Here is a 27,405-nt window from a genome sequence, read left to right on the forward strand (position 1 = left end):
TAATGTTTTTAAAGTTTATACATGATGTAACCATGTATCTATACGTCACCCCTTTACATAGCTGAATAATATTCCACTATATGGATGGATCACCTTTTGTTTATCCATTCTTCTATAAATACACTTTCTGGCTATTGTGAATACTGCTGCTATAAACATTGGTGTACAAATATCTGAGTCTCTGCTTTCAGATCCTTTGGGTGTATATGTAGGAGTGAAATTGCCGGATCATATCATAGCTGTGTTTAACTTTCTGAGGAATTATCAAATTGGTTTCCCTAGTGGCTGTACCATTTTACCTTACCACTAGCAATGCACAAGGATTCTAGGTTTTCCACATCCTTACCAATACTTGTTACTTTCCATTTAAAAAAAAATTTATAATCATTCTAATGGATGTGAAGTTGGTATCTAATTGTGGTTTTGATGTGCATTTCCCTAATGACTAGTGATGTTGAGCATCTTATTAGCCATTTGAATGATTTTTTTTTTTTTTTGAGAAATGACTGGTCATTTTTTGCCCAGTTTTTAATTTTTTTTAATTGAGTTTTAGAAGTTCTTTTTAAATATATATATATATATATTTTTTTTTTTAAAGATTTTATTTATTTTATTTGACAGAGAGAGAGATCACAAGTAGGCAGAGAGGCAGGCAGAGACAGAGGGGGAAGCAGGCTCCCTGCCGAGCAGAGAGCCCGATGCGGGGCTCGATTCCAGGACACTGGGATCATGACCTGAGCCGAAGGCAGCGGCCTAATCCACTGAGCCACCCAGGCGCCCCTAAAAAAATATTTTAAAAGAGATCACAAGTAGGCAGAGAGGCAGGTGGGCGGGGAGCAGGCTCCCCGCTGAGCAGAGAGGCCCCATATGGGGCTCAATCTCCGGACCCTGAGATCATGACCTGAGCTGACCGCAGAGGCTTAACCCACTGAGCCACCCAGGCACCCCGAGTTTTAGAAGTTCTTTATGTATCCTGGATATTAGATATTTATCAGATACAGGATTTACGAATAGTTTCTTTCTGTGGGTTGTCTTTGAATTCTCTTGACAGTGTCCTTTGGTTCACTAAAGTTTTAATTTTAGGGGCGCCTGGGTGGCTCAGTCGTTAAGCGTCTCCTTTTGAGTTGTCTCAGTTGAATAGTAAAACCAATTCTATACTTCTTTTTCCCGTCTCATATTCTAATATTAGAATATTCTAATATTCTAATATGGAAGGAGGTGTTTTATTTCCAACAGGAAACCTGATGCCTGTTAGGCTCCCTGGAAGGGCTGGTTGGGCACTAGTTGGTCTGTGCTTAAATAACCGCACAGAAATAATTGCAGACATCAGGCAATATATACTCTTCTGTCAAATGTCCGGTGAAGACAACTGTGATTAGCAGGCTGGGGGAGGAAAAAGTAGAGCTGTGTTTCTTCAGTTTGGGAAAGTAAGAACGAGATACCGTGCACGCAAAGTGCTCAGAACAGGGCATGGTACTTAGGAAGCCCGGAATAAAGGGAGTGGTGGGTGCTCTTAGCTTCTCCACTTGTAATTAAGGGAATTGGCTAAACTGATACATTACTGATACATTCTCAGATCTCGCTTGGGTGACTCAACCTCCAGGTGCACGAGGAATCGCACGCCAGCAGGAAGAAAGACTGCGGACTTTGCACCCAGGCCCCAATATAGCACAGCAGGAACCTACCCAACCTGGTTCTGGAGGTGCCCAAAGAGCCGGGCTGGGGCTGAGGAGCAGCCATAGGGTGGAGCTTAGCTGTCTCCGCCCACAGCGCACCGCGTTCTTCATTGGTCCCGTGAGCTCTATGTGCGTAACGTCACACGCATGCGCCACAAGTGTGGAAAGGGGGCGTGGCCCACCAAGAAGGAGGACACAAGATGGCGACGTCCGTGAGGTCGAGGTTCCTGAGGTTGCTACGCGTGGTCGCACCGTGGCGGAGCAGGTACAGTTGCCTGGAGAGGCTGTCTCGGGTGGGAGGCGGCCTGGTCCGAGCCGGAGTGTCGGGAGGGAGAAACCGTTTCTTTTTTGCGGGCTCCCTAAGAAAGGGTCGGGTAAAGACTGAGCCATCCACCTTCAGCTCGGGAGCAGGTGCGACTGCCGGTTCTTAGGGAGGTCCGGATTTATTTAGGGTCTGGTCTGGCGGATTTATTTGGGTCTGGCCTGAGCGCTCTCGCTTTGCCTTTTCCAGCTAAGTGAAAATGCAGAAGGGACAAAACAAACAAACAAACAAAACAGATGGAATAGGCTGCGTGCCGTCCACTATAGGCTGGACATCTCTTTCGGGGTTTGTGTTCCTGGAGGGCAGTACGATGTGGGAAGAGCTTTGGATTGGAAGTCGGGGACTTTCATCTCGAATTCTTGGTCTTTGAAGCAAAGAGGTTGATTGGGTGATCCCAAATAGTCTGTAAGGAATTAGGGTCTTGGTTAGTCTGGGGACTAACTCCCACCTCTTAGGTTCTTAGAATTGGAAGAGATCTGAGGGATCATCTGAATCCAGCTGTTTTTCGAATTGGCAAAATTGAGGCCTTGAGTGTGGGAGAGACCTGTTCAGTTTTACCCAGCCAGTTAGTAGCAGAGCCAGGCCCCTGACCAGCCTCATGCATGGACCTTTCCCCCAGACTGCCCACCATGAGGGCAGTTATTATTCAGAAATAGCTTGGGAGCATTTGGACTCCCGGAAAATGGATTAAAATGTTAGTAGCTATGACTCAGAGTTGTCTGCTTGGTGTCATTTCAGAGAGCGAGGGTATGAGAGATGCACAGTGATTTTTGTTTTTCTAGCAGGGTTAATTTTGTCAGCGTTAACCAAAACTTGCTCTGTGACCAGAGGTGGTGACCTGTCATTGTGATTTGGCAAGTAAAAGGACACTGGATTTGGACTGAGAGGGAACAGAAACTGTCATTGGCTTTACCATGAAAGCTTTACTCTACTATCACTGACTGTTCAGAAATGGTGTAGTTCTCTTAGGAGAAGGCTCTGCAGTGTGGGGTAACTGTTGGGATTTGGACTGAGGGTCTCTGATTTGATATTGATACCAGCTGTGCTGATTTGATGTTGATACCAGCCATGAATTCAGCTAAACTATGTCATGAGTTAGCTAAAAATGACACTCTTCAGATATTTAAAAAAAAATGCTGATGGGGAGCATTACTCACCATCATTAAAAAAAAAAAAGGGTTGGAGGCGTGGAGTCATACTTTAGTATCAATGGAGATTAAATGAGACTGGATTTAGGTGCGAGGGTTGGAAGGGATGAGGATTTGGACACAATACGAATTTTTAATTTTCAAATGTATTATATATTAATACACATAAAAAACAAAAAGACAGTATTTTCTTAGGTTTTAAGTAAAGTATGTCTGTGAGACATATAGATGAAAGCCTCGTATTGCAGGGGAGTTTTTGGTAACTGGGTGATGTGTGGCAGGTGATAGAACAAAGAGAAAGCAACATCTTGGATGATAATTAATGGCCGTGTTTTCCAAACTTGTTTGATAAAATAATAGGGTAGATGTTTATTAGAAATTGAGATTCCCAGATATATCCCCACCTTGCTGCCAAATTCAGATTCAGTAGGTGTAGTGGCTTGGGGCTGCAAGTGCTTCAGATGATTCTCAGGTTCAGGTTAAGTATGGACTTAGTAACTAGGTAGTGGTTGCTTATGCAAGACTTTGATTCAGAAATATTTATGATATTCTTGGGGCGCCTGGGTGGCTCAGTGGGTTAGGCCGCTGCCTTAGGCTCGGATCATGATCTCAGGGTCCTGGGATGGAGCCCCGCATCGGGCTCTCTGCTCAGCAGGGAGCCTGCTTCCCCCTCTCTCTTTCTGCCTGCCTCTCTGTCTACTTATGATCTCTCTCTCTGTCAAATAAATAAATAAAAAAAATCTTAAAAAAAAAAAAAAAGACTACAGTTCAAGCATCACCACCATAGATGATGTTAAAGAATTTTATAACTGTGACTGTATGGGCACAAACCAATCAGCATGGACATTGGTCATAGGCAATTTTTTTTTTTTTTTTTTAAGTAATCTTTACTCCCAACGTGGGGCATGAATTTGCAACTCTGAGGTCGTAAGTCACATGTTCCACTGACTGAGCCCCTGGTCATAGACAATTGGTAATGAATATAAACTGCTATTTTATTTATTTATTTATTTATTTATTTTTAAAGGCTTTACCCATCCATTTGAGAGAGGGAGCGAGAGCGAGCGTGTTCGCACGAATGGGGAGGAGAAGGAGAAGCTAGTTCCCTGCTGAGCAGGGAGGCCAACCCAGGGTTCCATACCAGGACCCCAGGACCATGACCTGAGCTGAAGGCAGGTGCTTAACCAACTGAACCACCCAGGAGCCCCTAAACTCTGTTACTTTGAATAATAGTAATATGTAACTAGGTGCCAGTTTTTCATGATTGTCTCAGGTAATCTTATTGAGGTAGGTCCTGTTTTAACAGATAGAGAAATTGAGGCTTAGAATTAATTACGTTTTTAAAGTCACACTGCTAGTGAGTGGCAGTGAGCCATACAGTTAGACTTGTATGCTCAGTCATGGGCTTTAATCACCTGTTTGCAGGATACACACATGAGTAACCAGCTTGAGAAGAGACATCTGATTAAACTTATCCATTCATCCCTCTGGACTTAATCTCACCACTGAGATTGGAGTTCAGTAAGAAGGCAGACCCCTATGTTCATCAAGGAATATGGACAGTTGGGGCGCCTAGGTGGCTCAGACAGTTAAGTGTCTGCTTTTGGCTCAGGTGATGATCCCAGAGTTCTGGGATCAAGTTCTGCATCAGGCTCCTTGCTCAACGGGGAGCCTACTTCTCCCTTTCCCTCTGCCTACTGCTCCCCCCCCGCCCCCGCCTGTGCTCTCTCTCGCTCTCTCCTGTCAAAAAAATAAAATCTTTTGGGCGCCTGGGTGACTCAGTGGGTTAAGCCGCTGCCTTCAGCTCAGGTCATGATCTCAGGGTTTTGGGATCGAGTCCCACATCGGGCTCTCTGTTCAGCTGGGGGCCTGCTTCCCTTCCTCTCTATCTGCCTGCTTCTCTGCCTACTTGTGATCTCTGTCTGTCAAATAAATAAATAAAAATCTTTAAAAAAAAAATCTTTTAAAAAAAGGTTTATGGGGGTGCCTGGGTGGCTCAGTGGGTTAAGCCTCTGCCTTCAGCTCAGGTCATGATCCTAGGGTCCTGGGATCGAGCCCAGCATCGGGCTCTCTGCTTAGCGGGGGGGCCTGCTTCCCTCTCTCTCTCTGCCTGCTCTCTGTGATCTCTCTCTCTCTGTCAAATAAATAAATAAAATCTTAAAAAAAAGAAAAAGGGAAAAAAAAATAAAGGAAAGCGATTAAAGGGTTAATGCTTCATGGGGACAACTCTTGGGCATATGGTGGTCAGGAAAGCCAAGCTCAGTAGAACACCTTTTCACGGAGAACTGACTAATGAGGGAGTGAGTCACATAGAAGCGTGTGCCCAGTAGAACAAACAGCAAATGCAGGTTGTGGGAAGAGGCCAAGGTGTGGTTCGTACTAGGAGTAGCAACAGGAATGAGTAAGGAGAAGATGGAAAGCAGCAGGATATCGGAGAATCCAGCAAGGAATTAGTATATGGGGTCTGGTTTTATTTTCTGTTTTGAAAAAATCGTTCTGGCTGTTTTGGGATGAATAGTATGTAGAGGGCCAAGAATGAAAACGGGAGACTGGAGAACAGGCCTTCATAGTCATCTGATAAGAGAATCAGGTGTCTTGGGCTGGAGTGTGAGTAGTGGTGGCAGTGAAAAATCTGCAGGTAAAGATACACACACAAACACACACACATTTTAAGTTTATTTTTTAAGTAGTCTCTACACTCAACGTGGGTCTTGAACTTAAGACTGGGAACAAGTTGCATGTTCTTCCAGCTGAGCCAGCCAAGTGCTCCTTGGCAGATAAAGATATATTTTATTTATTTAATTTATTTTTTTATTTTTTTAAAAAATTATTTACTCGACAGAGATAGAGCACAAGAAGGCAGAGGGAGAGGGAGAAGTAGACTCCCCACTGAGCAAGAAGCCTGATGCAGGGCTTGATCCCAGTACCCCGGGATCATGACCTGAGCCGAAGGCATATGCTTAACAACTGAGCCACCCAAGCGCCCCAGATAAATATATATATATATATATTTTAAGATTTTATTTATTTGACAGAGAGAGATCACAAGTAGGCAGAGAGGCAGGCAGAGAGAGAGGAGGAAGCAGGCTCCCTGCTGAGCAGAGAGCCCGATGTGGGACTCAGTCCCAGGACCCTGAGATCATGACCTGAGCCGAAGGCAGCGGCTCAACCCACTGAGCCACCCAGGCGCCCCCCCAGATAAATATATTTTAAAGGAAGTTTTCCTGTCTTGCCAGTGTACTGAATATGGATAGTGAGAAAGAAAGGACCTCTATAAGACTGAGTCTTAGGGTCTTGATTTGTGTAGCTGTGTGAGGGGTGATACCTTTTGCTGAGATTGTGTATTAATAGAAATGTTGCTATAGTAGCAGGTAAACCCCAGGATCTCTAACTTAACATAGTAAGTTTATGTCTTGATCTTAATAAAGTCCCAGTGGGTCCTTCTGATCAGTTGGACAACAGTAATTCAAAGATGCTCCTGCTGTCTTTAGCACATGGCTCCCCAAGTTCTTCACTTTTTTCTGCAGTGAGCCAGCTGAAGGGGAAAGCCTGGATGTGGATTCCTGGAAAACCTGAATGGTCTTCACATTGGTTAGAACACAGTTTTGTGGTCACACCCTACTGCAGAGGAAGCTGGCAAACTCCATGTTTTTGGTGTCCAGGGAGAAGAAGACATGGATTTGATAAACACAGACTAGTCACACCACAGGTGGACACCTCTGGGGATGGGGGGGAGCAGGTTGAAGGGGAGTTAGGGAGGGTTAAGAGTTGTGTTTTGGACAAACTCAATTTGAGATGATGAAGAGTGGGGATATTGGGTAGCCAGTTGAAAAAAAATGGGTCTGGACATCTCTGAAGGAGCAGTGAGGGAATCATTAGTGTCTGGCTGTTTAAAACATTTTTTTTTTTAAGATTTTATGTATTTATTTGACAGAGAGATCACAAGTAAGCAGAGAGGCAGGCAGAGAGAGAGGAAGGGAAGCAGGCTCCCTGCCAAGCAGAGAGCCCGATGCAGGACTCGATCCCAGGACCCTGAGATCATGACCTGAGCCGAAGGCAGCGGCGTAACCCACTGAGCCACCCAGGCGCCCAGTGTCTGGCTATTTAAAGACAGGTGCCTGAGCACTCTGCTCAGCAGGGAGCCTGCTTCCTCCTCTCTCTCTCTCTGCCTGCCTCTATGCCTACTTGTGATCTCTCTCTGTCAAATAAATAAATAAAATCTTTAAAAAAATATTATAAAAAAACTTCTAAAGACAGGTGCCTGAGGGCCTGGGTGAAATAGGTGATGGGGATTAAGCCATGCATTTGTTGTGATGTGTATTGAGTGACGTATGGAATTGTTGAATCACTGTATTATACTCCTGAAACTAATATAATACTGTATGTTAATTATAGTGGAATTAAAATTAAAAAAAGTAAAGGCAGGGGACTGGATGAGCAACTCTAGGAAGAGTGTAGATGGAGATGAGATCTGAATGTGGGTATGGCAACAGTTTGAAGGCAGGGAGAGGCCAGAAAGGTAGGAGGAAAATCAGCGTCCTAGAGTCATGTGAGAGTTGTGTTTCAGGAAGGAGAAAGGGTGAAGAGGTCAAGAGGTCCAAACTTCTAGTTGTAAAATAAATAAGTCATGGGGATGTGTAGTTAATCATAAAAAAGTTTTGTAGCTGTATGGCGACGTATGTTAACTAGACTTACTGTGGTGATCATTTTGCAATATATGCAAAAAAATTTTTTTTAAAGATTTTATTTATTTATTTGACAGAGAGAGAGATCACAAGTAGGCAGAGAGACAGACAGAGAGAGATGATGAGGAGAAGCAGGCTCCCTGCTGAGCAGAGAGCCCGATGCGGGACTTGATCCCAGGCCTCTGGGATCATGACTTGAGCCGAAGGCAGAGGCTTAACCCACTGATCCACCCAGGCGCACCAATATATGCAAAATTTTTAAAAGATTTTATTATTTACGAGAGAGAGATAGCAAGAGAGGGAACACAAACAGCAGAGCTAGAAAAGGAGGAACAGGCTTTCCGCTGAGCAGGGAGCCTAATTTGGGACTGGCACAGGATGCTGGGACCATGACCCAAGGCAAAGGCAGACCCCTAACTACGGAGCCACTCAGGCGCCCTGCAATGTATACAAATACTGACTCATGTTGTACACCTGAGACTAACAATGTTATATGACAGTCATACCTCAATTAAAAAAAAAGAGAGAGAAAGGGATTAGTTGTGGCAGATGCTGCTGTGAGAGGTCAAATAATGAGACCCAAGAAACATGCATTGTGTGCTGGCAACACAGAGGTTGTTGGTGACCTTGACAAGAGGTGACAGGATAGGAACAAAAGCCTGGTTGAGCAGGATTAAGAGAGGGTGGGAAGTGAACCTAGGTCTTTTTTTGGTTAAGTTTTTATTTTTTATTTTATTTTACTTCAAGATGTTACTTATTAAGTGAGAGTGAGAGAGAGAATGTGTGTGAGCCAGGGAAAGGGCAGAGAAGCATATTCCCACTGAGCAGGGAGCAGATGTGGGACTCCATCCCAGGGCTCTAGGATCATGACCTGAGCCAAAGGCAGACGCTTAGCTGACTGAGCCACCCGGGTGCCCTTTTTAAGCTTTTATTTTAATTCCAGTTAGTTAACATACAGTATTACATTAGTTTCAGTGTTACAGTGTTATATTAGTTTCAACAATATAGTGATTCAGCAATTCCATACGACACACAATGCTCATCTCAAGTGTGTTCATTAATCCCCACCACCTGTTTAACTCATCCCTCTACTCCCCTCCCCTCTGGTACCTATCAGTTTGTTCTCTGTAGTTATAAAGAGTCTGTTTGTTGTTTTGTCTCTCCCGTTTTTTCTTTTTTGCCCTCTGTTCATTTTTTTTGATTCTTAAATTCCATGTATGAGTTAAATCATTTGTTATTTGTCCTTCTCTGACCTATCTCGCTTAGCATATACTCTCTAGCTCTGTCCATGTCATTGCAAATGGCAAGATTCATTCTTTTTTAGGGCTGAATAATTTTCCATTGCCTGTGTATATGTATTGTATGTGGTGTGTGTGTATATATACATATATATATGTATATATGTGTGTGTATATACATATATCTATACATATAGATATACATATATCTATATGTATCTATATGTATAGATATATGTATATACACACATATATACATACATGTGTGTATATATACGTATATTTATACACACACCACATCTTCTTTAGCCATTCATCAGTTGGATACTTGAGCTGCTTCCATATCTTGGCTATTGTAAATAATCCTCTTATAAAGAGGGGTACAAGTATTACTTTGAATTAGTGTTTTTGTATTTTTTTTAAGATTTTATTTATTTATTTGACAGATCACAATTAGGCAGAGAGGCAGGCAGAGAGGGAGGGAAGGGAGCCTGACATGGGCTTTGATCCCAAGACCCCGAGATCATGACCTGAGCTGAAGGCAGAGGCTTAACCCACTGAGCCACCCAGGTGCCCCAGTGTTTCTGTATTTTTTGAGTAAATATCCAGTAGTGTGATTACTGGATCATAAGTTTTTAACTTTTTGAGGAACCTCCATACTGTTTTCCCCAGTAGCTGCACCAGTTTGCATTCCCACCAACAGTGCAAGAGGGTTCCTTTTTCTTAACAACCTTATCAGAAGAAACCTGTTGTTTCTTATGTTGATTTTAGCCATTTTGACAGGTGTGAGGTGATTTGTATTTTTTTGTATTGTATTTCTTTTGTATTTGTATATTTTTTGTATTGTAGCTTTGATTTGTATTTCCTGATGACAGATGATGAGCACCTTTTCATATGACTGTTGGCCATCTGAATGTCTTTAGAGAAATGTCTGCTCATGTCTTCTGCCAATTTTTTTTTGGATTATTTATTATTTGGGTGTTGAGTTTTATAAGTTCTTTATATATTTTAGATACTAACCCTTTATTGGGTGTATCATTTGCAAATATCTTCTCCCAACTCATTCCATAGGTTGCCTTTTAGTTTTTTTTTTAAATTAACATATAATGTATTATTTGTTTCAGGGGTACATGTCTGTAATTCATCAGTCTTAACACAATTCACAGTACTCACCATAGCACATATCCTCCCAGTGTCCATCACCCAGCCACCCCATCCTCCTACCCCCTGCCTTTTAGTTTTGTTGACTGTTTCCTTCACTGTGCAGAAGCTTTTTTTTTTTTTTTTAGATTTTATTTATTTATTTGATAGAGAGATCACAAGTAGACAGAGAGGTAGACAGAGGGAGAGGCAGACTCCCTGTTGAGCAGAGAGCCCAATGTGGGGCTCAATTCCAGGACCCTGAGATCACGACCTGAGCCAAAGGCAGAGGCTCAGGTCGTGCCACCCATGCACCCGTGTACAGAAGCTTTTTATTTTGACATAATCCCAGTAGTTTATTTTTGCATTTGGCCTATCTAGAACAAAGTTGCTACAGCTGATGTCAGAGAAATTATTGTCTGTATTCTCTTCTAGGATTTTTATGGTTGAGAAGAGTGAACCTCGCTCTTTTTAAGAGCTTGTTACAAAGGAGAGAAGAAAAGTGGGGTGGAAGCTAGGCAAGGATGCATGGTGGACAGTGTTTATGTAAGATTAGAGAAAGTATAGGGTTTATATGAGGATAGAAACAGTCCAGTAATAAAGGACAAATTGATGTAATGGCACATTTGCTGGGCATTTTTTCCAGGAGCTCTGGCTAAGGTGGTATACAAGAGAGCTGAGCTCTGTGTTCTGGAGTAGGGCTGCCAAGGGGGAAGACCTACATGCAAGAGAAACTACCTGTGTGCCGTGTGTCTGGTTCCAGTGGATAGATGATTGTCTCTGATTCATACCTCCCCCAGCTAAGGGAGGGAAAAAAGAAGCCTTATTCAACAGTCTACAAACATTCTTTTAGTTGGGGGATTCAGCATTCATTCTGGGACACATAACACAGCAGTGTATAGAAGACAACAATGTACCTTTAGTCAGATTTATACTTCTTGTTCTAATTCTTTTTGGAGAGCAGGGTTTGAGGCTTTTAGCTTTTGTAGTGGGAGTTTTTAGTCTTAAGAAATGAGCATTGTTCAGTGCTGAAAGAACATTCATATACTGAAACATCACCCTTCTTTGTGTTAGTAGCTGTATGTCTCTCTGGCCTTTGTGGTGGTGATTATCATGGTCCCATATTTTATCTCCATACAAACCTGACTCACCTATTGGAGCATCAGGTTCATCACATTAGCCATATTAGCACCATGCAGTGAGGGTGTTTTTAAGTCAATTCTGATCATGTTTGCAGACTGTCTATATAAGATGTAAATACTAAATATCCATGAAAGTAAACATGATTGTAGGAAGACCATACACAGAGTTCTGTTTTCCACAAAAGTGACAATGTAGACGTTTATTAAATTACTGCTTCTATCATAAAGGGCTCCATCAGAGAAAGAAGTGCTACTGGCAAGGAGTTTCTTTCCTTCAGATTTCAGGTCAAATTAGGGGGAAACCGAAGTGCTATCTGAATTGAAAGGGAAATATTTCCTTTTTGATTAGGGGAGATCCAATTTTTAACTAAAAGTTGATGAATGCTTTCCTTTTTTTTTTTTTTTTTTTTAAAAGATTTTACTTATGGGGCACCTGGGTGGCTCAGTGGGTTGAAGCCTCTGCCTTCGGCTTGGGTCATGATCCCAGGGTCCTGGGATCGAGCCCCACATTGGGCTCTCTGCTCAGCGTGGAGCCTGCTTCCTCCTCTCTCTCTCTCTGCCTGCCTCTCTGCCTACTTGTGATCTGTCTGTCAAATAAATAAATAAAATCTTAAAAAAAAAAAAAGAAATAATGTTTCCTTAGAGTGGAAAGCTGTGAAAAGTTGTTGGTAATTTTTTTCATTCTGTCAAACTAGCTTGACAAAATAGCAAAGTAGCCACAAAAAGAATTCAAAAATTCTAAATTAAGTGAGCCTTCTAGACTTGAAGTATATTAGAATAGTTCACGTGGTTATTTGTGTCATTTTTTTTCCAGGCCAGACATTTAAAATTTAAAGTTTCAGCTACCAGTATTAGATTCCTTAGTGAGTAAGAGAGTTATATGTTTACAAGTACAATTGTTCTTTTGTGGTATGGAAACATAAGGCTTTTGTAAGAGTGCTGGGTTTATTGTCTATTATGATCGTATGTTAATTAAGAAAAAATTAACTATTTTGAAATAGTTTCAACTTAACAGAAAAGTTATAAAAATAATGAATAGAATTCCTGAAAACCATTCACCCAGATTTCCCAAATGTCAACTGCATTTGCTTTACTATTCTCCCTTCCTCTTCTCTCTGTATACACGTGTATGTGTGTGTGCATATATATATAAAATATTATTATATATAATATATAATATGCAATATTTTATTATTTATTATTAAATATATAATATATATGTTATAAATATATATGTTATAAATATATATATTTATATTTTTTGTAAAAGGCTTGAGAGAAAATTACAGATTTAGTACTCCTTTACTATGAACTTTTCAGGTTTTTTTCCTACAAAATCATCTTCTCACACAACCACTGTACAGTGGTCAAAACTAAGAAATTAAGATTGATATAAGACATTGAATCTAGGGGCACCTGGGTGGCTCAGTGGGTTAAACCGCTGCCTTTGGCTCAGGTCATGATCTCAGGGTCCTGGGATCGAGCCCCGCATCGGGCTCTCTGCTCAGCGGGGAGTCTGCTTCCTCCTCTCTCTCTGCCTGCCTCTCTGCCTGCTTGTCATCTCTCTCTGTCAAAGACTTACTGAATCTATACATTGTATTCAAGTTTTGCCAATTGATCCACGTTTAAAAAAACTTTTTAAAAGATTTTATTTATTTATTTGAGAGAGAGAGCACGCATGCACCAGGGAGCCAGTGAGCATGAGCGGGGGGAAGGGATAGAAGGAGAGGGAGAAATAGATTTCCTGCTGAATGGTGAGCTTGACGTGGGGCTCATTTTCAGGACCCTGGGATCATGACATGAGTCAGTCACTTAACCGACTGAGCCACCCAGGTGCTCCAACATTTTTTAAAGTAATTAAAAAAAAATATTTATTTGTCAGAGATAGAACACAAGCAAGGGGAGCAGTAGGCAGAGGGAGCAGCAGATAGAGGGAGAAATGGGCTCCCTGGGAGCCTGACGTGGGACTTGATCCCAGGACCCTGGGATCATGACCTAAGGAAAGGTAGACGCTTAATCCACCAAGCTACCCAGGCATCCCTGTACTCTCTCATTCTCTCTCAAATAAATAAATAAAATCTTAATTTTTTTTTTTTTAAATAGGGGCTCCTACGTGGCTCGGTCAGTTAAGCAGCTGACTCTTGATCTCTGCTCAGGTCTTGATCCTCAGGGTTGTGAGTTTAAGCCCCATGTTGCGCTCTATGCTGGGCAAGGAGCCTTCTTAAAAAAATTTAAAAAAAAATTTTTTTTAAAATAGGGTGCCTGGGTGGCTCAGTGGGTTAAGCCACTGCCTTTGGCTCAGGTCATGATCTCAGGGTCCTGGGATCAAGTCCCGCATTGGGCTCTCTGCTCAGCAGGGATCCTGCTTCCCTCGCTCTCTCTGCCTGCCTTTCTGCCTACTTGTAATCTCTCTCTGTCAAATAAATAAATAAAATCTTTAAAAAAAGAAATTTTTTTAAAATAAATGTTTAATGGTTCATTTTTGCTTGATTATAGCCTTCTTCACTGTGAGAACACTGCTGTAAGCCACGTCCTGCAGTCCTTAAGAAAGCTGCCTGTCAGAGCCTTCTACACAAGTAAGTGGACAGTTAGAGGTGGTGCTGGCCTCTGTGCTTCAGTTTGCTTATCAGTACACTGGGATAAACAGCTCCTATTTCATTGCATTGTTAGTGGAATTAACTGACCTTATATCTGTGGGGTGCTTAGAGTGTCTTGTAGATAGTCATCACTGGAGCCCTAGTGATCATTACCTCATCATTTTTACTGGCTGCATAGTATTCTGTTGAAGACTACCATTTGGTGTTGGACCTTTAGGTTGTTTCTAGGCTTTTTCTATTATAGACATTTCTGAGGTAACATATTTTGGTGTAGCTTCAGGATAAATCTGTAGAGCTAGAATTGCTGGAGCAGAAGATTTGTGTATTTTACAAGATGGCATTTAAGCCAAATTGTTCTTCGAGGAGGGTTGTTCCAGCTTGTGTGCATATGAGCACGAGGTGCTCATGAGTACCTCAGTTTCCCACACCCTCATAAAAACTAGATTATGGGCTTTTTTGATTTTGTACGGAGCTTGATTCTGTAAGATATTCTTTTTATTCGATCATACCAGAAGCCATTTTGAACTGACCATGAGAGGACCTTGGGAATAAAACAAATTTGTTAAAAAGAATGAAAACAAAACGTTTATAACGGTAGATAGCCCCACATCTGGGTGTTCCTTATTTAGTTAAGACTTGCAAGCTGGACCACGTGGGAATCACGAGAAGGATAGAACGGGAGCCACAGTACCTGAGCCATAATCTTGGATCTGCAGAGAAGCTGTGCTTTTATAAAGTGACAAGTCCAGCAGAGAGGTGGTCAGTAGTGGAGGGCTGTCTCTACTTAACAACTTCTTTTTGGGGAGGCAAAGTAAGCCTCTAAGAAGGCAAGACATGTAGTCAAAGGGCTAGTGTAGCAGGCAGCATTCAGTGGAACGTGACTAGTCCATCTAGGGTGAGGGCTCACTGCAGTGAGGAGGGAACAGCACTTCGCTTTTCACCAGTTATTTCAGAAAGAGAGAAAAAAGTTGCTTTATGGTCAGTCTTTCTTGGTCAGAGGCAGAATATTTAGTTGTGAACTAGTAAGGGTTTATTAGGAATAATTAGAAGATGGAAGAGATTAATGACACCCACACTTGCTCATTAAAAGAAGAAACAGCAACACCCAAAACGTGGGGGGAGCTGGTGATGTCGGGAGCAGGAGGGCTTCCTCCTGTTGGAAGTCACAGGTAGTAAGAAGGGTATTCTCTGGTTTTGTGTAGGCTCCTGGTGATTCAGCTCTTGAGATTTTGTTTTAATAACAGTATTATTGAGGTATAATCCATATACCATAAAATTCATCTTTTTTTAAAGTGCAGTTCGGTGGCTTTGAGTATATTCAGAATTGTGCAACCATCACCACTATTAATTTTAGAATTTCATTCCCCCCCATTTTCCCCAAGCCAGTAACAGCACTTGACTCTTTAAACTATCACTCCCCATTTCTTTCACATAAGGTTTTTAAGGTTCATGTTATATCATGTGTTGGTACTTTATTCCTTTGTGTTATGAAATAATACTCCTTTGTATGGATGCACCACATTTTAATTCATTTACCAGTTGATGGACATTTGGGTTGTTTCTACTTTTTGGCTGCTGCTGAACATTTTTATATAAGTTTTTGTGTAGATGTCGATTTCATTTCTTTCAGAAATATCCCTAATAACAGAATTGCTGGGTCACAATGGTAATTTTATGTTTAACATTTTGAGGAACTGACAAACTGTTTTTCAAGGTGGCTGGCCCATTTTGAAATCCCACCAGCAGTGTATGAGTGTTCTACTTTCTCTGCATCTTTGCGAGCACTTAATTGTCTTTTTTTTTTTTAAGATTTTATTTGTTTATTTGACAGAGAGAGAGAGATCACAAGTAGGCAGAGAGGCAGGCAGAGAGAGAGGGGGAAGCAGGTTCCCTGCTGAGCAGAGAGCCTCATGTGGGGCTCAATCCCAGGACCCTGGGATCATGACCTGATCTGAAGGCAGAGGCTTAACCCACTGAGCCACCCAGGTGCCCTCTAATTGTCTTTTTTTTTTTTTTTTTAAAGATTTTTATTTTATTTATTTGTCATAGAGAGAGAAGCAAGAGCAAGCACAGGCAGACAGAGTGGCAGGCAGAGGCAGAGGGGGAAGCAGGCTCCTGCCAAGCAAGGAGCTCGATGTGGGACTCCATCCCAGGATGCCGGAATCATGACCCGAGCCGAAGGCAGCCACGTAATCAACTGAGCCACCCAGGCGTCCCCTCTAATTGTCTTTTTGATTATAACCATCCTAGAGGGTGTTAAGTGGTATCTCACCATGGTTTTGATTTGCATTTTCCTGTTTACTAATGATGTGTTGGTTTGCTACGGCTGTGCTAGCAAAGTACTGCAAACTGAGTGGTTTATATAGTAGAAACTTACTCAAGTTGAAGACCAGAGGTCTGAGATCAAGGTGTCACAGGGCTGCTTCCTTCTAAGGGTTGTGAGGGGAAACCTGTTCCATGCCTCTGGTCTGGCTTCTCATGGTTTGCTGGCTTCTTTGGCTCACAGAAGCATCATCCTGACCTCTGCCTTCATCTTCACACAGCATTCTCTTTATAAGCATGTCTGTCTCCAAGTTTTCCCTTTATATTAGTACATCAGTCGTTACCCGGTTAGGGCCCACCATGATGGCCGTATTTTATCTTGTTTACTTCTCTAGAGACCCTGTATCCAAGTAAGGTCACATTCTGGGTACTGGGAATTAGGACTCAGCATGTGAATTCTGGGGTGGGATACAATTCAACCAATAGTAGATGTTGAGCATCTTTTCATGTGTTTATTGGCCATCTGTGTATCCTCTTTGGAGAAATGCCTATTTAGATCCTGTGTATGTTTTTAAATGGATTGTCTTTTTTTATTATTGAATCATAAGATCTTATGGGAGTTTGCATTTGAGAATACTTGTGTCTGGTCAGATTTGGGTCTAGATTGTAGAAGTAAGGTCAGAGAGTCCTGGGTGAGAAATGGTACCCGATTCCCAGTTCTGGATCTGGTGGTAGCTAGCCTGGCAACCTTGATTAGTTTCTTGACCTCATTGTACAGTGTTTTCATCTTACATTCTCTGGCTGTGGTGGCAATTGAGGTACATTATAGTTTCATAGGAAAGATGCTTGTCCCTTGGGCACTTGGGTAGCTCAGTCGCTTAAGTGTCTGTCTTCTGCTCAGGTCATGATCCCAGGGTCCTAGAATTGAGCCCTGCATTGGGCTCCCTGCTTGGTGGATAGTCTGCTTCTCCTTTTCCCTCTGCTGCTCCCCCTGCTTGTTTTCTCTCTCTCTTTCTCTCTGTCAAATAAATAAGATCTAAAATCTAAAAAATAAAACACACACACACACACACACACACGCACAAAGATGTTTGTCCCTTACATTTTGATAGAATTTGGAGACAGAAGGTCTTTTTTAAAATTCTTTTTATTTATTTATTTTTTAAATTTTACTTATTTGAGAAAAAGAGTGAGCGAGAGAGAGCACAAGTTGGAGGAGGGGCAGAAGGAGAGTGGGGAAGCAGGCTTCCCACTGAGCAGAGATGTGGGGCTCAATCCCAGGACCCTGGGATCATGACCTGAGTCAAAGGCAGCTGCCTAACCAACTGAGCCACACAGGCAGCCCCAGAAGGGTCTTAATAGTGACTCAAGGTCGCACCTGCCTATCTAAGATGCACTGGTGTTTCCTGGACCTCATTTTAGGGCCGTTTGCATGACTCATCCTTGTCCCTTCTCCCAGTCTCAAAATTTTCCTTTTTTTTTTTTTTTTTGTTACAGATGCCAGAAGAGTCCACACTGCCCCTGCTCGTACCTTGTTTCTGCTCCGTCCCCTGCCCATTCTGTTGGTGACAGGCGGCGGGTATGCAGGTTACCGGCAATATGAGAAATACAGGGAGCGAGAGCTGGAGAAGCTGGGGTTGGAGATTCCACCCAAACTTGCTGGTCACTGGGAGGTAGGAATAAAGGTGGAACCACCTTGAGTTCTCATTTAGCACAACTGTCTATCACTTTTAAAATTACCTCAAAGTTGAAATGTTTGAAAAAATGAAATGTGCTTCTTTGGAGCTCATGTCTCCACTGGGCTTTTGGCCAGACACAGACGTTATGCCTTTCACGTCATGTTGGGCTTCTTTTCTGCGTCCACACCTACATCTGGTCTCCCCAAGGGCTCTGAGTAGCAATTACCTGCAATTGCAATCCTCAGAGTTCATGCCTTGTGTGGGGCCTGACATCCTAGTCGTTTATGCTCTGCTCTGTCTGAGGATAAGCTGAAATGGTGGGACTTTTGTGATGTGGATAAGTTCTTACCAGGAACCAGACTGAAATAATCAAATTCCTTTGTTGTTACTGCTTGAAATGCTTCCCCCACAACAGGGCAGGCTTTGATGTTGTTGAGCCATGTGTGAAGTACAATGAACTGTCTTTTTTTTTAAAGATTTTTATTTATTTATTTGATAGACAGAGATCACAAGTAGGCAGAGAGGCAGGCAGAGAGAGGGGGGGAAGCAGGCTCCCCGCTAAGCAGAGAGCCCGATGCGGGGCTCAATCTCAGGACCCTGAGATCATGACCCGAGCTGAAGGCAGAGGCTTAAACCACTGAGCCACCCAGGCGCCCTACAATGAACTGTCTTATTCATTTGCGCTCTTGTGGCCCAGGATGATACCTAATAGCCGTTCAGTAAATGTTGAAATTGAACGTTAAGGTGTAAATTTAAAAATGCCTTCTTTTTAGCCATAGTGTAATAAATGAAAAATCTGAAACATCAGTAGATGAGGAGCCTGGGCAAAAGTGGGGGGAGCGAAAGTAGAGACTTTATGGCATTTGGAATGATGCATTTGGGTTTCTTCATGAACCTCTCTATATTGGTAATTTAGCTTGTTTGAATCCAGTGGCCAGGGCATATGGGTTCTGAAGGCGAGTCCTAACCATGTCCCTCAATAGCTGTGTGAACATGTCACTTGCCGTCCGGTCCTCTGTGTGACTATGCTATAAGTAGTATAAACAACTATAAGGCAGGCTGGATTGGAACCCCTCTGAGATTCCTTCTAGCTCTTGCAGAGTTTATCTAGGAATATTTGTTGGCATTGGCATTACATGCTACATTACAGGCTTCCTCCCACAATCCTATTTTGAATTTTGGTTTAGACCCTCTTTCTCCAGTAGAATACAGTGTAAAGATTTCCTCTGGTTTCCGACGTCCTGTAAAACTGTGACTTAGTCAGCCGGCCCTACAGATCCAGATGTGGATATTACCTCAAGAGGTACCTTTTTGCTTGCCCATGTATCTCTACCCTTTTTTTGGCCTGTTCGTACATCTTGGACTTTATAGTAGCCTATCTCAGACCAAAAAAGAAAAAAAGGTTTTTTGTCTTCTGGAAGTATATGACAAAATCCTTTTGGCAAAGGATAATTGTGTAGTATGTGAGTCACACTTTTAAAATTTGCTGTACTCTATTTCCCATGACATTGGTGGTTTCCTCTGTAAATATACCTTTTCCTTTACGCTAATAAACTACTTGTTAGACTGTGATCATATGATGCCGCTCAAGTGTTCGGCCCAAGGTAGCTTCTCTCTGACCCCATGTGTTTGCAGGCTGAGTCACGCTGTGACAAGCTTTGCATGCTTGTTCAGCAAATTCCCACCCATTTCAAAGCTCTTCCAAGAGAATCTACATTTGTAAGAAATCTGTGACTTCCAAAATCATAAAGACTAATGTCAGTAGTATTTTTTTTAGCATTCACCATTTGCATAATTAGTATTACTGCCATGTAGGAGCCAATACCTGAAAGACAACCATTTGTAGGGAGGACAGGTTTGATTGGCTTATAAGTTCTGGGGCCTGGACAGTAACAGAACACTGGATCCGAGTGGCCCCGTGGAGCGTGAGATCTGAAGCCCCTATTGGTTAAGAGCTGGGTTTCAGTTAGATACGGTTCTTCTGGTGGAGTAAAATGGCCACAGGACTGTTGGGTTTACAGGCAGGATGCCGGCATTTCACTTCATGAAGGGGAAATGGTCTGGACTCTGAGTAGACATTGTAGGATTTCAGGAGAGACAGTAGGTTGTGAGAAGGGAGATTGCTGACTGGCAGTCGCAAACTGGATTCTAGTTCTGCCCCTGCCCCACCTGATCACTGTCATCTCATGAAAAATGAGAGTACCCTAATCTGGTCAATCATAAGGATTGTTGGGGAGCTTTAAAAACTACGGATTCTTTGATCTCACCCCTGGAGATTTAGAAAGTTTGGGCAAGCTCAAGATCTTTGTTTTTAAAAAGTCCCTTCAGTGATTCTGATGATAAGCCAGATTGAGGAATCATGGGCATATGAGCTGTAAGGTTCCCTTCAGGGCTCTTTTTTTGAGTGGCAGATGAAAACTGCAGCTGCTAATTTTGCTGGAATATAGTCTCTTCATATCCTTGGGTCAAGTGTGGCATCTCTAGAGCTTGAAAGAGGACTGGCTGGTACTTATGCCGAGATGAGCCCCTGGGACTCTTTAAGGATTTATACCCATATCTCCCCCCCCCATATCTTTCCTTTATTTCAATTTAAGTCTGTCTGTCCTTCCTTCCTGCCTCCCTTCCTTCCTCCCTCCCTCCCTTGTCCTCCCTTCTCTCTTCACTTCCCTTTCCAACAGTATAGAAGAAACCATAACCCCAAACTCTGTACCGCCTCATTTACTGCAAACTCCACTCGGGGGTGTGGGGAGAGGGCACAGCTCTTGGAGAAGGGCGGCGGGGAGGCAGGTGTCAGACACAGTTGAAGATTTGAGCTCAGCTGTAGCCTTGGCATGCTGTTTCATCTTCCTGGGTTCGTTCGTTCTTTTTTTTATTTTTTTAAGACTTTATTTATTTATTTGACAGAGAGAGACACTGTGAGAGAGGGAACACAAGCAGGGGGAGTGGGAGAGGGAGAAGCAGGCTTTGCACTGAGCAGGGATCCTGACATGGGACTCAATCCCAGGACCCTGGGATCATGACCTGAGCTGAAGGCAGAAGCTTTACGACTGACCCACCTTCCTTCATTTTTTTAAAAGATTTTATTTGTTTGAGAGTGAGATCATGAGCATAAGGGAAGGGTAGAGAGAGAAGCAGGTTCCCCACTGAGCAGGGATCCTGATGTGGGACTTGATCCCAGGACCAAAGGCAGGTGCTTAACCAACTGAATGACCCAGGTGCCCACGAGGTTCTGTTTTTATAGGTCTAAGAAAATCTTTGCTTGCTCTAAGAGTCATGTACACAAAAAAAGCTCATGCAGTTGGCTGAGTGGAAATGAAGCCTATGTGTTTGCTTGATGGGATGAAGGAAACTCTGTAACTAGCAGCAAAGTGAGTAGTAGCCTGTTGAGAGTATTCCGAAGCATCCAGGTTCCAGCAGCTCCGCTCTTTCTTTATATATATATGGCATCACTTTCCTCAGTGGGGAAATAGCTCACTTTTTTTAAAATTAGAAAGCATTATAAAATGTGAAGACGAAACAGTGATGACCCAGGATTGTACAACTCACAGGAAACCACAGTTCACATTTTGGGGAACTTAGCCCTTCTGGGGTTTGGGGTATTTAGGAATACGTATTGTTAATTTTTATTTTAAATGAGATAGTTTTAAAATTTTTAAGTAAAACACAATCATGTACAAATTCACATACTAATGAAGGGTTACATATAAAGCTATCTTCCACTCTCTGCCCCTACTAATTTCATCTCCACTCTTCAGAAGCAGGCAAGCATTTTTAACATTAGCGTACCTTTACAGAATGTTTCTACTTACATATTTTTTGGCTATTCAAAGGTGATTTAATTTTGACATGCATCGCTATGTAAGTTTAAAGTATATAGCATGATGGTTTGATTTACATATATTGTGAAATGATTGTCAGAATAGATTCAGCAAACATCCATCATCTCTCTAGATATAATTTTAAAAAAAGAAGAAAGGAAAAAAGAAAAAACTTCTCCCAAACTCTTAGGATTACCTCGCTGTACTTTCCTCTGTGATAGCAGTGTTGGCTCTAGGCGTCAGGTTGTACGTTCCATCACTAGTACTTAAATTTCTCTTGTAACTGGAAGTTTGTACTTTTTGACCTTCTTCTAATTCCCTGTGTCCTTCCACTCCCTGGAGTCCAATTTCTTTTCCTCCAAGTCTGTTTTTTTTCTTTTTCTTTTTTTCTTTCTTTCTTTTTTTTTTTTTAACCTTTTATTTGTTTTTTTAGATTCCACATATAAATGAAATCATGGAGTATTTGTCTTTCTTTTTCTGACTTAATTCACTTAGCATAATGCTTGCAGGGTTCATCCATGTTGTTGCAAGTATAGGATTTCCTCATTTTTTCTGGCTGAATAATATATTCTATTGTATGTATGTACATATATACATTGTGTGTGTGTGTGTGTGTGTGTGTGTTATCTGTTGGACACTTAGGTTATTTCCATGTCTTGGCCATTGTAAATAATGTTGGTATGATGATTTAAATTTTTAAAAACATTTTTATTTGACAGAGAGCATAAGCAGGGGGAGTGGGAGGGGGAGAAGCAGGCTCCCCACTAAGCAGGGAGGACCCTGGGATCTTAACCCGAGTGGAAGGCAGATGCTTAACTGACTGAGCCAGCCACCCAGGCACCCCGATGATTTAATTTTTTAAGTTAACTTTACTGAGGTATCATTTCCATATAGTAAAACATACCCTTTTTAAGCATATAGCTCATTGTTGCTTTTTAATTTAATTTTATTTTTTTTATTTAAAAAACTTCTTTTAAAGATTTTTATTTGATGTGGGGGGGGAGAGTAGGGGGAGGGGCAGAGGGAGAAGCAGACTACCCGCTGAGCAGGTAGCCTGACTTGGGGCTTGATCCCAGGACCTCGAGTTCATGACCTGGAAGTCAGACACTCAACCAGCTGAGCCATCCAGGTGCCCCAGTCTGTTTCTGTTTTGCTTTTTAGATTCTACATATAAGTGAAATCATACTGTATTTGTCTTTATTTTACTTAGCGTAGTACCTTGCATGTACATCCATGTTGTCACAAATGGCAAGATTTCATTCTTCTTGTGGCTGAATAATATTCCACTATGTGTATATACTACATTTTCTTTATCCATTCATTTATCTGTGGGCATTTAGGTGGCTTCCATATTTTGGCTATTGTAAATACTGTTGCAGTGAATATAGGGGTGCATGTATCTTTTTGAATTAGTATTTTCATTTTCTTCAGATAAATACCCAGGAGTGGAATTGCTGGATTGTATGACAGTTCTAGTTTTAATTTTTTGAGGAATTCTCAGATTGTTTTCCACAGTGACTGCAACAATTTATATTTCTACCAATAGTGCATGAGGGTTCCCTTTTTTTCCACATCCTTGCCAACACTTATTATTTCTTATCTTTTTGATATTAGCCATTTTGATAGGTGTGAGGTGATAACGAGTTGTGGTTTTGATTTGCATGTCCCTGATGATTAATGATGTTAATTTCTGCCCATTTTTTAATTGACTGACTTCTTTTGGTGTCAAGTTGTAGAAATTCTTTATGTATTTTGGATATTAACCCCTTAACAGATGTATCATTTGCAACTGTCTTCTCCCATTCAGTAGGTTGCCTTTTCTTTTTTGTTGATGGTTTTCCTTTGCTGTGCAAAAACTTTTTAGTTTGATGTAGTCCCAGTTGTTTAATTTTGTTTTTGTTGCCCTGGCCTGAGGAGACAGATTCAAAAGAATATTGCCAAGATCATCACCTTAGAGTTTATGCCTGTGCTTTCTTTTAGGAGTTTTATGGTTTCAGGTCTTACTTTTAGGACTTTAATTCATTTTGAGTTTATTTTTGTATATGGTGTAATAAAGTGGACCAATTTCATTCTTTTTCACGTGGCTATTGAGTTTTCCCAGAACTATTTAAAGAGTTGGCATTTTCTCCATTGTCTGTTCTCACCTCCTTTATTACAGATTGTAAGTGTGGATTTATTTCTGGACTCTATTCTGTTCCATTCATCTGTGTATCATTTCTTTGGGGTTTTTTGGGTAAATACATATATACCTGTGTAATCAGTACCACACTCAAGATAGGGGAACATGTGCCCCTTTATAGTCAGTATCCACCTATGGCTCCAAGGCAATCACTGATCTGCTTTCTGTCACTATGAATTAGATTTGTCTTTTAAGAGATTCTAACAAATGGGATATACTTATTTGTTTATTCATAGATTTTTGAAAAAATTTATTTGTCAGAGAGTTAGCACGTACAAGCAGGGGGAGCAGAAAAGGGAGAATGCAGGCCTCTATCCCAGGACCCTGAGATCATGACCTTGAGCCAAAGGCAGATGCTTACCCAAATCAACCACCCAGGCATCCCTTATGGAGTTCTCTGCATAGCTCCCACCTTTCTGGTTCTCCACCTTCGAGAACCAGCTCTTTATTGATGTAGTCATTTGGGTTTCAATACAAACAAGCAGAACTCATTTCAGCAGGGACACTTGAAGGGTCTGTTTTATCCTTAAAGGTTCTAGAACCAGTTCCAATGTATGTGCTTACTGGGCGGGGGAGGTTGTGTTTCACTACACCAATAAGCAGGGCCCTTGACACCAACTGGGTATCCTACAGTTCAGCTCCGTTCTGACACTATCTGCCCAGAGATCGCATCCTATTTTACAGATTAAGGGCTCAAGTCCCACAAGACTGTCCCTCCCCTCCAGATGCTTTCAGAAGTTGTTACTTGTGCTTCTGACTGACTAGCTATAGGTTGGAGGTTCCACCACCTCCTCCTCCCCCCTTTGAGTTACTGGTTAAGAACTCAGTCCTACGAGACTGCCTTCCTAACTCTCTTCAGATGCCAGTTGCAAGTCCAGGTGCTTCTGATTGAATGGCTATAGATTGCAGGTCTCCATAACCTTTTTCTTAGGTTCAGCTAATTTGCTAGAGCAGCTCCCAGGGCTCAGAGAAACATTTTCCTTGCTAGATCACCAGTATATTACAAAGGATATTGAAGGATACTGATCAACGGCCAGATAGAGATACCTAGGGTGAGGTCCTGAAAGAAGGAACTTCTGTTCTCATGGAGTATGGGGCTCTGTACGGTGGCACATAAAAGCCTTCTTCTGGTTCCCCAGCCTGGAAGCACTTTGAACCCATCTTTTTTGTTTTTTATGGAGGTTTCATTACATAGGCATGAATGATTAATTAAGCCACTGGTCAGTGGTGATTGATTCAGCCTCTAGTCCCTCTCCCCTCCCCTGAGGACAGAGGGTGGGTCTGAAAGTTCCCCCTCTCTTTTGTGGTCAGTTTCCTATCCTTACAGGATTTCGAGAAGTCAACTCATTAACATAAATCCAGTAGTGATGGAGAGAGAGTTGTTATCATTAACAAAACACCCATTTCAGCTTTATGGCTGTCAAATGATTTTAGGAGCTGAAGACAAAAAAACCACACAGTATAACAAAAGATGCTTCCATTGCTCTTGTCACTCAGGAAATTCCAAGGGTTTTGGGAACTGAGAGCAAGGAACAGTGACCAATTATTTATGAGAAATGCGCTCTGCTCAAATGAATGACCAAATACATATTTTTTACAAACCACAATATTACAGTTGTATATCAAGAATGACTGCTTATAGAAGCTGTCACCACCATTTAAGACTCTTCTACCCTTTGTTACAGTGGTAAGGCACTGGCTGCCCTTTTGCCCCTGTGCTTTGAGTTCAGCCAGAGCCCCCTCTGTATGCTGCAGTCATCCTGCATGTCCTTTACAGGTGTTAACCAGTGATTTCACTTTCCTCACTGGCTGAGAGAAGTGTTTGGGAGGAAAGGAGAGGTCACAGGTCACATTAACAGGAAACTGTTGATCCATAATCTCTGGGGGGTACAGCCCGAGGAAAGGGACAAGGAGAGGAATGAGGAGAGGGACGTGGAGACACCCTTTCTCGCCTCGCTTCTCTTGTACACTCTGTTCTCATCGTCTCTACATTCTCTCTGTCTCTGGCTTTGTGTTCATTGGTGTGCTCTCCCCAAACCCCTCCTGCATCTTTCCCTTCTCCTCACCTTCTCTAAGTCATTTTGCTCTTTGTTCTAACAGCAACTCTCTTCCTCTCCTCCCAGAATATTTTGGTGTTGTGTGCTTACCCGCAGTCTTGGTCTCTTCATTCTCTTTTTTCACTCTTTGATAAACTACCCTCATGACCTCATTATCTCCCAAAGGCCCCATCTCCAGATGCCTTTACTTTAAGAATTAGGACTTCAACATATGAATTTGGGTGGTTAAAATTCACCATTTTAACCACTTCTGAGTGTACACAATTCAGTGGTAGTAAGTAAATTCATAGTACTTTCCATTACTACTGTCTTTCTAGAACATTTTCATTGTCCCAAACAGAAACTTTGTACTCATTAAACAATACTGGTTTTTTTTTTTTTTTTCTGCCCCCGGCTTCTGCCACCCTTAGTCACCACCAGTTCTGTCTCTGTGAATTTGCCTATTCTAGGTACTTCATATAAGTGGAATCAGACAGCGTTTGCTCTAGATTTTTCAAGAGGTATACATGTTGTAGCATCTATTGGGGTTTCACTTCTTTTTAAGGTTGAGTAATATTCCATTGTATGGATGTATACCACATTTCATTTATCCAGTCCTCTGTTGATAGATATTGGCTTGTTTCTACTGGGTTGTTGGCTATTGTGAATAGCGCTGCTGTGAACACTGCATGTACAAGAACACTCTCATTGCTCTCAGCTCTTTTGGGTGTGTACCTAGGAGTGGAATTGCTGGATCACATGGTCATAAGTGTTTAACTTTTAGAAGGATTGCTGGACTTTCCCACAGCGGCCATGCCATTTTACGTTTCCACTAGCAGCAGTGCGAAGGATTCCATTTTCTCCATATCCCTGCCGACACTTACTCACTTTGTTGATAGCTGTTTTAGTGGCTGTGAGGTGGCATCTCAGTGTGGTTTTGATTTGCCTTCTCTAATGAGTAATGATGTTGTTCATCTTTTTCACGTGCTTATTGGCTATTTATATAGCTTCTTTGAAGAAATGTTTGTTTCTTCAACTCCTTTGCTCATTTTTACATTAGGTGGTTGGATTTTTGTTGTTGAGTTGTAGGAGTTCTTTGTATATTCTGGATGTTAGACCCTTACCAGATATATGTGTTTGCAGATATTTTTTCCCATAAATTGTACTTTCACTCTCTTAATAGTATGTTTTGATATACAAAAGTTTTTAATTTTGATGAAGTCTATTTTATTTGTTTTTACATTTATTGCCTTTGTTTTTGGTGTCCTATCCCAGAAGTCATTGCGGAATCCAATATTGTGAAGATTTTTTTCCTGTTTTCTTCTAAGGAATTTTTAGGTCTTTTTTTTTTTTTCTTTAAGAAAAATTTTAGGGCGCCTGGGTGGCTCAGTCATTAGGTGTCTGCCTTCGGCTTAGGTCATGATCCCAGGGTTCTGGGATCGATCCCCCACATTGGGTTCCCTGCATGGCAGGAAGCCTGCTT

General features: G+C 41.8%; 1 protein-coding gene across 2 annotated transcripts in view; it reads left to right on the forward strand.

The window, feature by feature from the left end:
• Positions 1–1,849: 1,849 nt before the first annotated feature.
• Positions 1,850–27,405, forward strand: part of PISD (phosphatidylserine decarboxylase) — a 43,590-nt gene continuing 18,034 nt past the window's right edge. The window contains exons 1-3 of one of the 2 annotated variants that reach the window (XM_044243865.1): positions 1,850–1,941; positions 13,848–13,927; positions 17,708–17,883. In XM_044243865.1, coding sequence (XP_044099800.1) covers positions 1,877–1,941; positions 13,848–13,927; positions 17,708–17,883 — 321 coding nt within the window. In that variant the 5' untranslated portion in view covers positions 1,850–1,876. Of the gene's footprint in view, positions 1,942–13,847; positions 13,928–17,707; positions 17,884–27,405 lie in introns of those variants that run through there. The other variant, XM_044243864.1, reaches the window with a different exon arrangement.

Source organism: Neovison vison, chromosome 3, assembly GCF_020171115.1.
Source record: "Neovison vison isolate M4711 chromosome 3, ASM_NN_V1, whole genome shotgun sequence".
Taxonomy (NCBI): Eukaryota; Metazoa; Chordata; class Mammalia; order Carnivora; family Mustelidae; genus Neogale; species Neogale vison.